The 16,261-nt window shown below is 43.7% G+C and overlaps 1 protein-coding gene across 1 annotated transcript; it reads left to right on the top strand.

The window, feature by feature from the left end:
* Nucleotides 1-4,230: 4,230 nt before the first annotated feature.
* Nucleotides 4,231-15,966, top strand: LOC108430525 (zinc-binding protein A33-like). Its single transcript, XM_017703071.1, has 6 exons — nt 4,231-5,216; nt 5,377-5,472; nt 10,553-10,783; nt 13,334-13,356; nt 13,445-13,563; nt 13,871-15,966. The coding sequence occupies exons 1-6, from the start codon at nt 4,815-4,817 to the stop codon at nt 14,407-14,409; spliced, it is 1,410 nt and encodes a 469-aa protein (XP_017558560.1). The 5' UTR covers nt 4,231-4,814; the 3' UTR covers nt 14,410-15,966.
* The last annotated feature ends 295 nt before the right edge of the window (nt 15,967-16,261 follow it).

Here is a 16,261-nt window from a genome sequence, read left to right as displayed (position 1 = left end):
AAGGGGAGAAGAAAATGACTACATTGGGGATGACAGAGTGGTTTGATTTCAAGACTTGCCATTCACACTTTGACAAATTAGATAATCTAATGTCATTGATATGAGCAAAGCTGTATGCTGTAAACTGTTCTTCCCATGTCAATAACTCGATTAATGGTATATTTTGCTAAATAAAGTGTATTTGATCATCTTTGTAATATATTTTTTATTTATTATCTAGCATTTCACATATTCAGCATGTATGTGTTTGTTATTCATTTTCATTCCGTATACAAACTTCCTTGTTTTTACGCTCACTGTCCACTTTATCAGCTCCACTTACTGTATAGCTGCACTCTGTAGTTCTACAGTTACAGACTGTAGTCCATCTGTTTCTCTGATACTCTGTTACCCTGTTCTTCAGTGGTCAGGACCCCCATGGACCCTCACAGAGCAGGTACTATTTGAATGGTGGACACAGCAGTGCTGCTGGAGTTTTTAAACACTGGGTCCACTCACTGTCCACTCTATTAGACACTCCTACCTTCTCAGTCCACCTTGTAGATGTGAAGTCAGAGACGACAGCTCATCTGCTGCTACACAGTTTGTGTTGGTCATTCTCTAGTCCTTCATCAGTGGACACAGGACGCTGTTGGCTGGATATTTTTGGTTGGTGGACTGTTCTCAGTCCAGTGACTCTGAGGTGTTTAAAAACTCCAGCATAGCAGACACGCTTTACACCACTCCATCCACGATTTTACACTCCTGAAGCACTGAGACTGAATGAAACACCTGAATTCAAGGATTAAGAGGTATGCCAGAATACTTTTGTCCACATAGTGTGTTTTGCTCCATCTTTTAGCACAAAACAATTTCATTATGATTTGTTTACAAAACTGTTGCCTGAAAGCAATAGAGCTTTCAAGGTCGTGTGTTATTGTGAAAAGCATAGCATTGTCATTCACCATAAGAAGCTTCTACTTGTACTCTATAGCATATATGTTTTCTTTTTCTTCTTGTGGATTTCTGTAATTATTGTTCATACTGTCTGCTTTTTGGATTATTCTCATCTTTATGTTTGGTCCGATGAGTGTTTATTACTAATTTGGTATACTTTTTTTCATTTTTGATGCATCCATGAAGAATCCACCTTCCCAATCTGTGAAGACCACCACATCTGTTAAAGGACAACAGTGGGGTAGGCTTCAGATGCTCATTCTCCTGCTGTCTCTCTCCACCATTCAAACATATACACTCACTGGACATCTGTAAAGGACTCCTAACTTACAGACTGCAGTCTGTCTGTTTCTCCATATACCTTTCAGCCTCCTTTCACCCTGTTCTTAAGTGGTCAGAACCCCCGCAGGACCACCTCAGAGCAGATATGATTTGGGTGGTCTTTTTAAAAATTGTGGCTACTCACTGTCCGCTCTATTAGATGCTCCTACCTTGTTGGTTCACCTTGCACACTCTTAAAAAGGATGGTTCTTCAAGAGTGCTTTAGTAAAGAAAATGATTCTGCAAAGAAAACTGAACACTTGAAGAACCCTTTGCATGATTAAAGGGTTCTTTGCCCCATAAACGTTTTTTTTTTTTCAGATTGTGCTGTACATGGTTCTACACAGAACCATGACGTTTTGAAAAGGGTTCTATACAGCATCCAAAAGGTTCTTCTACTGTTACCTTGTCAGGCTTGTAACAATAGAAGAACCCTTTTGTAGGCTCTGTACCGAACCATTTTCCTTACTAAATATCCCTTTAAACCATATTTTGAAGTGTATAGATGTAAAGTTAAAGATGATCATTCATTTGTTGCTGCACAGTTTGTATTGGTCATCCTCTAGTCCTGTGGGCTGGAGGTTAGGGCACTGGCCCTGAAGGTTGCTGGATCGATCCCCAGCACCGACAGTCCATGACTGAGGTGTCCTTGAGCAAGACACCTAACCCCCAATTGCTCCCTGGGTGCTGTGGATAGGGCTGCCCACTGCTCCAGGCAAGTGTGCTCACTGCCCCCTAGTGTGTGTGTGTGTGTGTATTCACTAGTGTGTATGTGGTGTTTCACTTCATGGACGGGTTAAACACTGAGGTTTAGAGAATTTCCCCGTTTGTGGGATTTAAAAAGTATCACTTAACTTCATCTGTGGTCACAAGATGCTGGCCACAGGGCCTTTTTTTAGCTATACTTACTCCTGCAGTGACACTGAGGTGTTTAAAGCATTGCTGCACCAGAGCCACACATACTAACATGCCAGTATCACGGCAGTGCTGAGAATAAAATGATAGCAATACTTGCCCTGTGGTGGTCCTGGTTGGGGTCCTGATCCTGTAGATTATGCAGAGAAACAGATCAACTGCAGAACTACAACATGCATCTATGCATTAAATGAAAAATGGACATAGATGCGAGGTAATTACATTTAGATATAAGACACGATACAGTATATAGTGGCTTAACGTGTGACATTATTTTCTGAGAACTGTGGAAAAGTATTGATTGCTCACACCTTGCTCAGCTTGACACCGACTGTGCTCTTTAGCTCTTATGACACAGTGTAATATCCCTCAGTACAGATTTCCAATGCATATTTTTAGTTATCTCAACTTCAGAAAGCTTTTTTTTATTGAGTGAGAATGTAGTGGTCACATTTTATTTTATTCGTTCGACAAAGAAAGAAAAGTTAGTACAACTCAAAGAGCTTTGCTCGAGACTAGTTGTAATTTTTAGCATTGTTGTTTATTCTCAGTTGTGTAGGTGGGGAGACGAAAGCTCTGTAGACACTATCTGGATTTAAACTGGAACAACTTTATGCCAAATGATTAAGATAGTGTTAAAGCCCTGTGAGAGTCCCGAAGGCCGAATATGGGATCCCTCCTCTTGTACAAGCTGCCTCTGCTTTATATACGTGGTGAATGGCCGCAGAAACATACACACATCCATACGTTACCATAAGGAAACATCTGGAAAAGCTTATTCTGACGCAATCAGATACCCCCGGCAAACACTGTTCTCATAACACTGGCATGCTCATTCTATACATTAGCTCCCTCTCTTGAGGGAGGGGGCGAGAGAGGCCCTCATCAGAGCACACACGCATTAACAGAGGAAAAGAGAGCCTAACAACAGATTATATTACATATTACAATATGACAAATACAAGATGAGTGTAAAGACACCACCGTACAACAAATGTTCTCATGTTAGCTCAACGAAGTATTTCGTTTAGCGTTGACTAAAATGTCAGTCAGTCTAAATAATTTACCGAAGGTTGAGTGAATTTCGAAAAGTCTGTTGTTTTTTTTTTGCTCTGCAAGCTAAACTTTTTCACAGTGTGAGCTTAAAGAGGAATTCCACTGATTTTTCTTAATTTCTGCATAATTAGATGGCTAAGATGTAAACAAAGTCATGCGGAGTGGTTTAATGTGAAACGCAGCAGTAATGATAGGAACCAGATGTCTGAAGAGTTGAATGTCTTTAAAAGCTACAACACAAAGTTATTACCTGAAGTAGCTGTGAATAGGCTGCTTAATGTCTGAGACACTGTTTAGCCACAGTTGTGTTATAAGGTTTTGTGCTAAAAATCTATTTGAAGCCAGTTATTTTAATCAACTCCTGACTGTGAGGTACATACAAAGGTATGTAAAAAGCTTTTTTTTCAGATTTAGGACTATTTTATCATTGACATTCCATATAAAAACTCGGTAGCCACGCGTAGGTTCGCTGGTGGTTTTGGATAGTAAATAAGTCTGTAAGTTTCTCTACAATAAACTATTTCGCATCAAACCACTCAGAGCCACTACCTGAAGGACTCTGTTTGCATCTCGGACTAAATATATAGAGTTTGTTTTTGCTGCTGGGATTTATTAAACTGAAAGGAGGACAATAAAAAATTATTTATTGTCAATATAGAAAACTGAGGAATAAAGAAAAGTTGTGATAGAGCACCATCTGCTGGTAGTTGGTAGAACTGCCATGTACAGTGCACTAGTGATAAGTTAAGCGATACTTTTTCAATCCCACAACTGGGGAAACTCCACCTCCACATTTAACCCATCCATGAACTGAAACACCACATACACACTAGTGAATACACACACACACTAGGGGGCAGTGAGCACACTTGCCCAGAGCGGTGGGCAGGTCTATCCATAGCACCCAGGGAGCAGTTGGGGGTTAGGTGTCTTGCTCAAGGACACCTCAGTCATGGACTGTCAGTGCTGGGGTTCAAACACAAACACAAAGTGACAAGAAAATTAAAATAAAGAACATTGCACATCATTAACTCTATTTTTAAAAATCTCAGGTTAATAACAATGAATATTAAACAGTTCCCTTTTTTTCTTTGAAGCGAATCAAGAAACTGACCTAGATTGCTGAATACAACAGAAATAAACCTTGTTACTAAAACATCTATTCAATGTTTTACCAATATTATAGTCTTTATTACTCTCTGTTTCCTGTTTCTCTGGCTTAATTTCTATCCTTTCTACTTTAAAACTCCTCCCACTGAAACCCCTCAATTTTTAAACTCCTCCCACTGAAACCCCTCAATTTTAAAACCCCTCCCACTGAAACTCCTCCTACTGCGGAGATGCTGGGTGTGAGGCATCTGCAGAGCTCTCCCGGCTGTGCTGTTGTTTTCTGCTGAGTCTCCTTTTGTTGGTGGGTTTATGGAGAATTCTGGAACTGGAGAGTCTCTCTGAAGGGAACTGATCATTAACTGGATCTACAGCCGCCTGTATAGCTGAATCAAACCTGAAATCAGAGACTGAGAGTTTCACAGAACTGAAAGTGAAAGTCTGAGCGTTCTCACTGGAAGGAACAGCAGGAAAAGAAAATGGCTTCTAAATCTCTCTCAGAGGAGGATCTGTCCTGTCCTGTGTGCTGTGAGATCTTCAAGGATCCTGTTATTCTGCGCTGCAGCCACAGTGTGTGTAAAGACTGTCTACAGTCGTTCTGGACAACCAAAGGATCCAGAGAATGTCCAGTTTGTAGGAGAAGATCTTCAACTGATCAGCCTCCTATAAACCTGGCTTTAAAGAACCTGTGTGAGAGCTTCATAAAGGAGAGAAGTCAGAGAGGTCCAGCAGGGTCTGAAAACATTTGCCGTTTGCACAGTGAGAAACGCCAACTCTTCTGTCTGGATGATCTACAGCCTGTGTGTTTGGTGTGTCGGGACTCTAAAAAACACACCAACCACAAATTCCTCCCCCTTCAGGAAGCAGCAGTGGACTACAAGGTAGACTCCTAAAAATCCATCCATCCATCCATTTTCTAAGCCGCTTCTCCGTCAGGGTCGCGGGACTCCTAAAAATAAAACTGAAAATAAAACAACCAAAATACAATACATACAATATAGCAACAGCAATGTTTTTATCTAGTCTGTGATTGCATTGCAGAAAGAACTGAAGACTGCACTGGAGCCTCTACAAGAGAAACTGAAGATCTTTAAAAAGTTTCAGATGGACTTCTATCACATTGCAGAACATCTAAAGGTGAGACTGAGAAAATCTGAGATTATGAATCCGAATCCTTATATAATCATGCATATTTAAAGGTGCGTTAATCAGTTAGCTTTATTACTAGTACAAATAACCAGGAAAATATTTTGAACATGATTTTAAAAATTGTTTTAGCAATGACGTCAGCACAAGTATATGACGCACTAAAGAAACTGCATTTGGAAAGCTGCAGGGTGGAGTCTGTGTTTACACTGACCTCTCATCAGCCACATTACTTCGCCCTCATCTCCATCTGCTCAGCTAAGATAACCTGTCTGAAACCTGTTAGCACCTGTTAAACCTGTACTGTGGGGGAAAAAACACTCAGCTGACAAAAAATAATACAATAAACTTGCTGAAACAAGAGGAAACACTGTGTTTTTTAAGGTGACCTTATATGTATAGAGGAAAAAGTTGGATGCAGTTTAAAGAGTTTGAATGGCCAACATTACATAAAGAAGCAAGTTGATAAAGCTTTAGCACTCGGAGAGCCTGGATTTGGAAGTATTGGTTTCATAGAGATGTATATAAAACTAGTCAACTGCATCAAACTCCTGTGCAGGTAACAGAGCTTTCTAGACCAGGCTGAAGTTGGCTGATTATTCACACTTTCACTTTGTCCTACATGCTGCTGTAGAGGCAACATGCAGAGTGATTTGAAAAGATTAATCTGATTTCAAAGCACCATATAAGGCGCCTAGGAAACAAACACATACCAATTGTAAGAGGGGGTCATAGAGTTTCTGACTGGCTCCTTCAGTCTGAGAGGAGCTGAGAACCCTGAGCAGAAAGGGTTCTGCGTTCTCCACTTCAATAAGTAAATCCATCATAACTGGGCAACATGATTTTTGTCGGCAGTGAAGCTCCAACAGCTCAGAGTGTTCGGCGTTGGTTCCACAGCACTGGATGACCTCTGAAATCGTATTGAAAGACCTGTGAGTGCAGATCCACCCGACACGCTCAATCCTCTATGGAATGAGTTTGACTGTGGCGTTGACGTTGTCCGTACAGCTGGAGGAGGTTCAGACTGAGACCTTGTACAACTACATAATAAACTTTATGCTCATTTACACCGTTTACAGTTTACTGCATTGATCTGTAATGAATTACAAGTGGAATACATCATTTTGAATACATCATTTTTCACCCTGTATTTTCCTCATTACAGGTAATTACATGAAAAGACTCATGACTATTCTCAAGCAGCAAATATGTATGGACCGAATTCCAAGTGTTTATAGGCTTGTAACTTTGCATGGAAAAAAGAGAAGAATTTTATGTTCACTCTAGCCAAACACTGCTGGTTTGGAGCACACATGGATAACACAATAAGACTATTAATAAGTGATATCCATCCATCCATCCATCCATCCATTATCTTCCGCTTCTCCGGGGTTCGCGGAGGCAGAATCCTAAGCAATGAGGCCCAGACCTCCCTTTCCCCAGCCACTTCCACTAACTCTCCAAGGGGGATTCCGAGGTGCTCCCAGGCCAGCTGGGCGATATAGTCACGCCAGCGTGTCCTGGGTCTTCCCCGGGGTCTCCTCCCAGGTGGACTTGCCTGTGACACCTCTCAAGGGAGGCGTCCAGGAGGCATCCTAACCAGATGCCTGAACCACCTCAGCTGACTCCTCTCGATGTGAAGAAGCAGCGGCTCTACTCCGAGTCCCTCCCGGATGACTGAACTTCTCTAAGGGAGAGTCCAGACACCCTGCGGAGGAAACTAATTTCAGAAACTCATTTCTTATTCTTTCGGTCATTACCCAAAGCTCATGACCATAGGTGAGGGTGGGAACGTAGATCGACCGGTAAATAGAGAGCCTTACCTTATGGCTCAGCTCTTTCTTTACCACAACAGACCGGTAAAGAGCCTGCATCACTGCTGACCCAGCACCAATTCGCCTGTCAATCTCCCGCTCCCTTGTACCATCACTCGTGAACAAGACCCCGAGATACTTGAACTCCTCCACTTGAGGCAAGAGCCTATCCCCGACCCAGAGAGGGCTCTCCACCCTTTTCCGCCTGAGAACCATGGTCTCGGATTTGGAGGTACTGATTCTCACCCCCGCTGCTTCACACTCGGCTGCAAACCGATCCAGCGAAAGCTGAAGTTCGCGGCCTGATGTCCCCAATAGGACCATATCATCTGCAAACAGCAGAGATGTGATCCTGAGGTCACCAAACCGGACACCCTCCATCCCCTGACTGCGCCTAGAAATTCTATCCATAAAAATTATGAATAGAATCCGTGACAAAGGGCAGCCCTGACGGAGTCCAACTCTCACTGGGAACGAGTCTGACTTACGGCCGGCCATGCGAACCAAACTCCTGCTTTGTTTGTACAGGGCCTGATTGGCTCGTAGCAAAGAGCCATGTACCCCGTACTCCCAAAACACCTCCCACAGAATCCCCCGGGGAACACAGTCGAATGCCTTCTACAGATCCACAAAGCACATGTGGACTGGTTGGGCAAACTCCCATGAACCCTCCAGAATCCTGGAGAGGGTGAAGAGTCCAGTGTTCCATGACCAGGACGGAACCCGCACTACTCCTCCTTGATCCGTAGTTCAACTATAAGCCGGACTCTCTTCTCCAGTACCCCTGCATAGACCTTACCAGGGAGGCTGAGGAGTGTGATTCCCCTGTAGTTGGAACACACCCTCCGGTCCCCTTTTTTAAAAAGGAGGCACCACCACCCCAGTCTGCCAATCCAGTGGCACCGCCCCCGATGTCCACGCAATGTTGAAAAGGCGTGTCAGCCAAGACAGCCCCACAACATCCAGAGCCTTGAGGAACTCAGGGCGGATCTCATCCACCCTTGGAGCCTTGCCACCAAGGAGCTTCTTAACTACCTTAGCGACTTCGGCCTCAGTAATGGACAAGCCTATTCCCATGTCCCCAGACTCTGCCTCCTCACTGGAGAATGTGCCGGTGGGATTGAGAAGGTCCTCAAAGTATTCCTTCCACCGCCCAATGACGTCTTCAGTCGAAGTCAGCAGCACACCATCTCCACTATATACAGTGCTAGTGGCACACTGCTTTCCCCTTCTGAGTTGCCTGACGGTTTGCCAGAATCTTTTCGGAGCCGACTTAAAGTCACTTTCCAAGGCCTCACCAAACTCCTCCCATACACGGGTTTTTGCCTTGGCGATGACTGAAGCCGCAGATCGCTTGGCCTGTCGATACCTGCCAGCTGCCTCTGGTGTCCCACAGGCCAACCATGCCCGGTAGGACTCCTTCTTCAGCTTGATGGCATCTCTCACCTGGGGTGTCCACCACTGGGTTAGAGGATTACCGCCCCAACAGGCACCAACTACCTTACGGCCACAGCTACAGTCAGCCGCTTCAACAATGGAGGAAGAGAACATGGCCCATTCTGAGTCAATGTCCCCCACCTCCCCCGATATCTGGTCAAAGTTCTGACCGAGGTGTAAGTTGAAGATCAATCTGACAGGTTCTTCTGCCAGACGTTCCCAGCAAACCCTCACTATACGTTTGGGCTTGCCTGGTCTGACGGCATCTTCCCCCACCACCTGAACCAACTCACCACCAGGTGGTGATCAGTTGACAGCTCAGCTCCTCTCATTACCCGAGTGTCCAAAACACATGGCCGCAAGTCCGATGACACGACTACAAAGTCAATCATTGAACTGCGGCCTATGATGTCCTGGTGCCATGTGCACTTATGGACATCCTTGTGTTCTAACATGGTGTTCGTGATGGACAAACTGTGGTTTGCACAGAAGTCCAAAAACTGAACACCACTCGGGTTCAGATCAGAGAGGCTATTCCTCCCAATCACACCCCTCCAGGTCTCACTGTCATTGCCCACGTGTGCGTTAAAGTCCCCCAGTAGGACAATAGAGTCTCCAGGAGGAGTACTTTCAAGCACCCTTTCCAAGGACTCTAAGAAGGCTGGGTACTCTAAACTGCTGTTCGGTGCATAAGCACAGACAGCAGTCAGGACCCATTCCCCAACCCGAAGGCGTAGGGAAGCTACCCTCTCATCCACCGGAGAAAACCCCAACATACAGGCAATGAGTCGAGGGGCTATGAGAAAGCCCACACCTGCCCGCCGCCTCTCACCATGGGCAACTCCAGAAAAGAATAAAGTCAAGCCCCTCTCAAGGAGATTGGATCCAGAGCCCAAGCTGTGTGTTGAGGTGAGCCCGACTATATCTAGCCGGTATCTCTCAACCTCGCGCACCAACTCAGGCTCCTTTCCCGCCAGTGAGGTAACGTTCCAAGTTCCAAAAGCCAGTTTCAGCAACCGAGGATCAGAACGCCAAGGCCCACACCTTCGGACACTGCCCGATCCACAAAGCACCGAACCCCTACTACTGTCCCTCCCATTGGTGGTGGGTCGATGGGAGGGGGGACTCATGTAACTCCTTCGGGCTGGGCCTGGCCGGGCACCATGAGTAAATGCTCGGCCACCAGACGCTCGCTGGCGAGCCCCTCCCCCAGGCCTGGCTCCAGGGTGGGGCCCCGGTAACCCTGTTCCGGGCAGGGTACACAAATCCTGTTCTTGTCTTTTCATAGGGGTTATTATGGATCACACTTTGTCTGACCTGTCACCTAGGACCAGTTTGCCATGGGAGACCCTACCAGGAGCTTTTGCTCCAGACAACATAGCTCCTAGGATCATTCAAGCACGCAAACCCCTCCACCACGATAAGGTGGTGATGCATGGAGAGGTAATAAGTGATATGTCATTGTAATTTACTAAGTAAGAGAAAACAATACTTTGTTTGGGTGAGCAATTATGTTGGCATAATGCCATATTTTATCATCAATATCTAAATGAAAATAAAGCAATACTTATGATACACATTCTTTCTCATTGCTAGAAAGTGAGATCATGACAATGCATGGCAATGCTGGCAAACTTTAAAACTTGACTTTGGTCACTGACAATTCTACAGGGTGCTTTGCACTGATGGGCAGGAATAGGAAACAGATCCAAAAGAGTAAAAAACGTAGTTGTAGTAGTTTGTCTGTTTAACCCCTTAAAGGTTCACATACCTTCAATTTTGACTCAAGGACCTGTAATTTGATCTATTCTTCCTATCAGACTCAGGCCCAGAGCACAGAGAGACAGATTAAGGAGGAGTTTGAGAAGCTTCACCAGTTTCTACGAGATGAAGAGGCATCCAGGATATCAGCACTGAGGGAGGAAGAGGAGCAGAAGAGTCAGAGAATGAAGGAGAAGATTGAGAAGATGAGCAGAGAGATATCAGTGCTTTCAGACACAGTCAGAGCCGTAGAAAAGGAGATGAGAGCTGAAGATGCTTCATTCTTACAGGTGAGGACGATTCAGTCAGCATTTCGGACAGGAGTACAGGGAACAAAAACGTACAATGAAAACAAAATATTTTTCACAGAATGTCATTAAAAACAAAATCACTTTCCAACTAAAAGTGTTAACAGGTTAATAATGTGTGGGTAGTTTGACATTTGATGATTTTCCTGTGTTAGCTGCTGCTTTACATTTACGCCTTAGTAGCTTTGAATCATTTTTGCTCCAAACAACTATGATAGAGTCTTTGTGCATTACTCAGTGACTAATCAGCAAGTTGAACCACTTATTTAAATTTAAACTGAATGGAGAGGTCATTGTATTCCTGGTGTGGAAGAATTACACAGCAGTTGATGTCATCAAATGCCATCTTCTATGGTCAGCAACAGATATACTCAGGATGGAATGACATCCTGGCTTAGATTTCGAAATATTTTATAGAGAAAACTGTTCTTGCCGGCCTTGTGTACAGCCAATTCAGCCAACGGCAAGCCACAGGGTCCACCTTTTTAAGTTTTTTCAGTAACAATGAGCACAGTAAAAAGATTTCCAGATTTTTGCCTACCTACAAGCAGGGCAAATGCAATAGTGACCATATCATATAGTTCCAAATTGCCTGTGGAAGCAATACCAGCAGAAGAACTGTGCATCAGGAGCTTCACAAAATGAAGGCTGTGGCCAAGCAGCCGCACACAAGACTAAGATCGGAGGGGAGTGGTGTAAAGGAAGCTGCCACTGGAGTGTCACCCTTCTCTATGTGGCAGGCTGATGGACGAGTCTTGGTTTGCCGAATGCCGGTAATAAGAAGAATGTGCCACCTATTAAGTTTGGTGGAGGAGGGATAATGCTGTGGGGTTGTTTTTCAGGTGTTGGCCTAGAACCATTAGTTCCAGTGAAGGGAAATCTTAATGCAAACCAGGACAGTTTGGACAATTGTATGCTTCCGACTTTGTATGCACAGTTTGGGGAAGGCCCTTTTCTGTTTTAGCATGACTGAGCCCCAGTGCACAAAGCAAGGTACATAAAGGCATGGCTGGGTGAGTTTGCTGTGGAATAACCTCACTGGCCCCCACGGAGCCCTGACCTCAACCCCTTCAAACATCTTTGGAATGAATTAGAACGGAGGTTGTGAGCCAGACCCTCTCGTCTAACATCAGTGTCTGATCGAACAAACGCTGCCTTTTTTGGGTCAAACACACACTGAATCTCTTAACCTTGTGCCCTCCTGTCAACTCCTCCTATCTTCTTGGCAAAACATACTCCTTGTTCTGCTAGTATTGAAAGAGCATGATGAAGGCTCTTGGACCAGACTGCTGCCCTCCAGTGGTGTTCTGTCTCCCTAGCCTGTGAGCTCAGCCAAGTGTGAGTGGAAAATTTCCTTGAAGAGCTCAGTCATAAACTGGTTTAGAGCCTTCTGTCTTTCTCTAGCATGCCAGTCACCCTCAAAACAATTCTCCTAATCGTCCAGCTTGACCCTTAGTACTGCAGTTTTAGTGTAGAGATCCTCACAGTTGAAGTTGAGTGGAATAATTATGTCAATGTAGTCAAATAAGTTGAGTTCTAAGGCTTTGATGCTTCTGGAGTGCAAATTATTAGCCTGCCTGATAGATTCTTGTCACAATTGGCCCCTCCCAGTCCTGTCCCTGTGCATTTGTTTTGGTTTTCTAGTCCTGCCCCCTTGTTTCATGACTCCACCCCTGATTGTCTCCACCTGTGTTTGCACCTGTCCCTTGTTACCCTTATGTATTTAAGCCCTGTGTTTTCCCCGGTCTGGTTACTGGTCTTTGTTTGAATCTCTGTCTGTGTTGTTGGTGTTATATGCCGTGTTGGTTGTACTGGTGTTGTTTGTTTGATTCTGGTTTGTCATGTCTGGTCCCCGATCTATCCATGTTGGCTCATTGACCCTGATTTTGGATTTGCCCTTAATAAATCTCGCTTATCTCAGTACGTCCGTCCGCCTCCTTGCCCCCGTCACAGTTCTAGGGATTCCATCACCGGTTTCAAGGCCGCATCCAACAGCCAAGTTACCGTCAAGACCAGAAAGTAGAAAGTAGATTTTCAAGATTTTCTGGAAGCTGTTTAAGGCCAGTACATAAGTTATCCTACTGATTTGTGGCTTCCTTTGTCGCCATTGCTGGATGAGCACCTTGGGTACTAGTTTTAGAAGAAGCATTTTTGTGAGCGCTATGAGCCATTTTAATTTAATTTAATTTGATTAGCAGGAGCCATAGCTTTCCTGACTGACCATCTACATGCTCAAATCAGAAGCCTGAAAATGAACTTGACATACACAGGGTTAAGGTTTGCCATATTCAATTGCTTCATACATCTTTATCATGTTGCCAGATGAGGGGATTTGGGGTATTACAGTTAGGGGACCCAGCACTAACACATTACATATTAAGCTGATATACATAGATGAAAACAGACTCAAATCAACCAGCTTGAACTGTGAATCCCTGGTATTTCTACAATGTGAAAGCACTGCTTTTATTGTAAAACACAGCTACATAAATGAAGATGACATTTACTGATATCACTCATTGTTTTTTTCAGAACTACAAGGCCACATTGAAAAGGTGAGTGTTATTGTCTCCTGTCTCTCTGTCTTTTCTATGGTTCTGATCTTAAAGCTTCAGCAACACTGAGTCCTGAATGTTCTTCCAGAGCTCAGGTCACACTGCAGGATCCAGAGAGCCTTTCAGGAATGCTGCTCAATGTGGGGAAACACCTGGCCAACCTGAAGTTCACGGTCTGGGAGAAGATGAAGGAACTCGTTCAGTTTAGTGAGTCTCATTTTCTCTAGTTTGCATTCTTTCTTTGCTATTCTCATATATATATAATGTGTGTGTGTGTGTGTGTCTGTGTGTGTGTGTGTGTGTGTGTGTGTGTGTGTGTGTGTGTGTGTGTGTGTGTGTGTGTGTGTGTGTGTGTAACTAGCCCACATATTTTTTCAGACACACGACTGACATAAACCAGTTAAAACAAGCATATAACTACAGATTTCATTAATTAAACAATCTGATATATGATTTCTATCATGAAATATACATACGTACGTATGTATGTATGTATGTGTTTTTTTTTCTTCAGCTCCTGTAACTCTGGACCCCAACACTGCTCATCCTAAACTCATTCTGTCTGATGATCTGACCAGTGTGAGAATCACTGAGGTCCAGCAGCTTCCTCATAATCCAGAGAGATTTGATTCTTCTTTATGTGTTCTGGGCTCTGAGGGCTTCAACTCAGGAACTCACTGCTGGGAGGTTGAAGTTGGAGACAATACAGTCTGGTTTGTGGGTGTGATGACAGAGTCTGCTCAGAAGAAGGGAAGTATATTCTTCAGGAGTGGAGTTTGGATTGTGTGGTACAACAGTGGTAAATTTAAAGCTCGTTCTACACCGCAACCAGCTACCCTGCTCTCGGTAGGACAGGAACTCCAGAGAGTCAGAGTGCAGCTGGACTGGGACAAAGGAGAACTCTCATTTTCTGATCCTCTCACTAACACACACTTACACACTTTCACACACACGTTCACTGAGAGAGTTTTCCCACTGTTCAGTACCAGTGCAGTCAGCCCTGTCAAAATCACACCAGTGCAGTTTAGTGTATCAGTGAATCGGCTCAGTTAGTTCATTCAGTCTTTGTGTGGATCAGCACTGAAATACTGATTAATCCTGAAATGAACACTACAGTTATAAGACCTGTTCAGTTACTGCAGTTGAGCTGAGATTATTTGAAGCATTGCAGTTTTTGTTGTGTAAACACATTTACCGAAGCTTTGTCTGCTATGTTAATGCAAACCACAAAAATGTAACGCTGCAAACTGCACATTTGTATTGCTTAGAGTGTAAAAAGGTCATGCAAGTGTAATATTTTAGAAGAAATTCATATTCTTCATATTCACATCTTCTGAAACAACTTATCCTTCTGGGTCGCAGGGGATGCTGGAGCCTATCCCAGCGGTGATTGGGCAGGAGGCAGGATACACCCTGGGCAGGTCGCCAGTTCATTGCAGGGTCATATCTATATGCTTGTTAATTTGATGCACTGCCCACTAGGGGGCATTAATACTTTTTCCTTGTGTAACATATATGTAAGAAGATATGAATGTATTGTGGGGACGAGGAAATATGTTATGTTTTCTTTCCTGGTGAAAAAAACCTTGTACTGAGGAACTTTGAAGTTCTTAGTGTATGTACTTTGAGACCTGATATGTCATGCAAATTGAGTTCATGTTGTCGTAAACTGAGCTGGTGGTTCTTGTAAATACTACTAGGTCAGACATTTGCCGGATTGGGCTTTATTTATTTGTATTTACAGAAAAAAAATGTTCTCACTCAGTTTATCTTCTTTTACCATGCTTGGGCCTTGCATTTACCATGGATCACAGTGGACTGAGCAATTTGAGGAAGTTGGGACTGCATGAGTTTGCAATGGAGGAGTGAACCAAACAAATGGATTTCAAACTGAAGTCACTGATGCTTTCAGTAATTTGACTTGTATCTTCTGCCAAATGGCAAAAGGGTGAAGAATCCATGGGAGGGGTGTGAGGGGTCATCCACAATACTGTTGGCTTTGTGGATGCAGCACTTGTGTCTTTGGTGGACAGAGACCCCAGTGATCTGAACTGTCCTCACAATCTGCTGTAGGGTCTTGCGGTGGTGTTGAGGGTGTTCAGGCCCACAAACTCAGCTTTTCAGTAGGTTGGTTGTGCTGAATGCTTACCTGAAGCCAATTCACAGCATTCTCACAGTTATCTTTTCCCTCCATGTGGGTCAGTAGAGCATCCTCTGTAGCTGGGTTAAGGCAATGCGCAGACCAAAATGGATCCAGTGTGAAAGGAAGACAGCTCTTTATGTGTTTGACTACTGACCACTTGTAGCACTTACAAGGCTACAGGTACAGGGATGATAGTAGTCATTTTGAAGCACTCTGGGACAATTGACTGGCTCAGAGAAGTACTGCAGATGTCTGATAAGACATGCCTGATAGTTTTTTGTTCAAAAATGACTGTTTGTACTTTTCCCATATAATCAGGTTAAAACAAAGATAACGCAATCAAGAATACTCCAGGATGCTGATGGCTAAAGTGAGTGAGCAGTAATAATGCAACATAAATAAAGATTACTGTAAGAAGTCACAGTGTAGAAGTGATGACTGTTGAATAAATTATTGAACTGCTTTCATGTCGGTTAATCAATTTGTCAGTGTTTTGGGGAGAACTCATTTACAGCATTGCTGCTTAAGAAGAAAAACTACGACACTGGTCACTGACTGAGATGGAAATAAACATTGCCTATAATAAATTGGTTTGTAAATTGATCACTGAATGCAACAGAATTAAAAATTGGTGACAATCTATTAAATAATTCTTTAATGTTTTCTGCTCCATCTGGTGAAAATTCTAGCCTTTTTTCTTTAAAACTCCTGCCACTTGGTGTGGTTGTGGTGCCACATCACCTGATATCTATATGATCATTG

The sequence above is a fragment of the Pygocentrus nattereri genome, chromosome 6 (assembly GCF_015220715.1).
Source record: "Pygocentrus nattereri isolate fPygNat1 chromosome 6, fPygNat1.pri, whole genome shotgun sequence".
NCBI lineage: Eukaryota > Metazoa > Chordata > Actinopteri > Characiformes > Serrasalmidae > Pygocentrus > Pygocentrus nattereri.
Note: the sequence above shows the minus strand (reverse complement) of the source record. Positions and strands in the feature narration are given on the sequence as shown.

Coding starts and splice junctions, on each gene's coding strand:
- LOC108430525 (XM_017703071.1), top strand. CDS start 4,815: ATGGCTTCTAAATCTCTCTCAGAGGAGGATCTGTCCTGTCCTGTGTGC. Junction 5,473..10,552: donor ACATTGCAGAACATCTAAAG/GTGAGACTGAGA, acceptor TCTTCCTATCAG/ACTCAGGCCCAGAGCACAGA. Junction 13,357..13,444: donor TACAAGGCCACATTGAAAAG/GTGAGTGTTATT, acceptor ATGTTCTTCCAG/AGCTCAGGTCACACTGCAGG.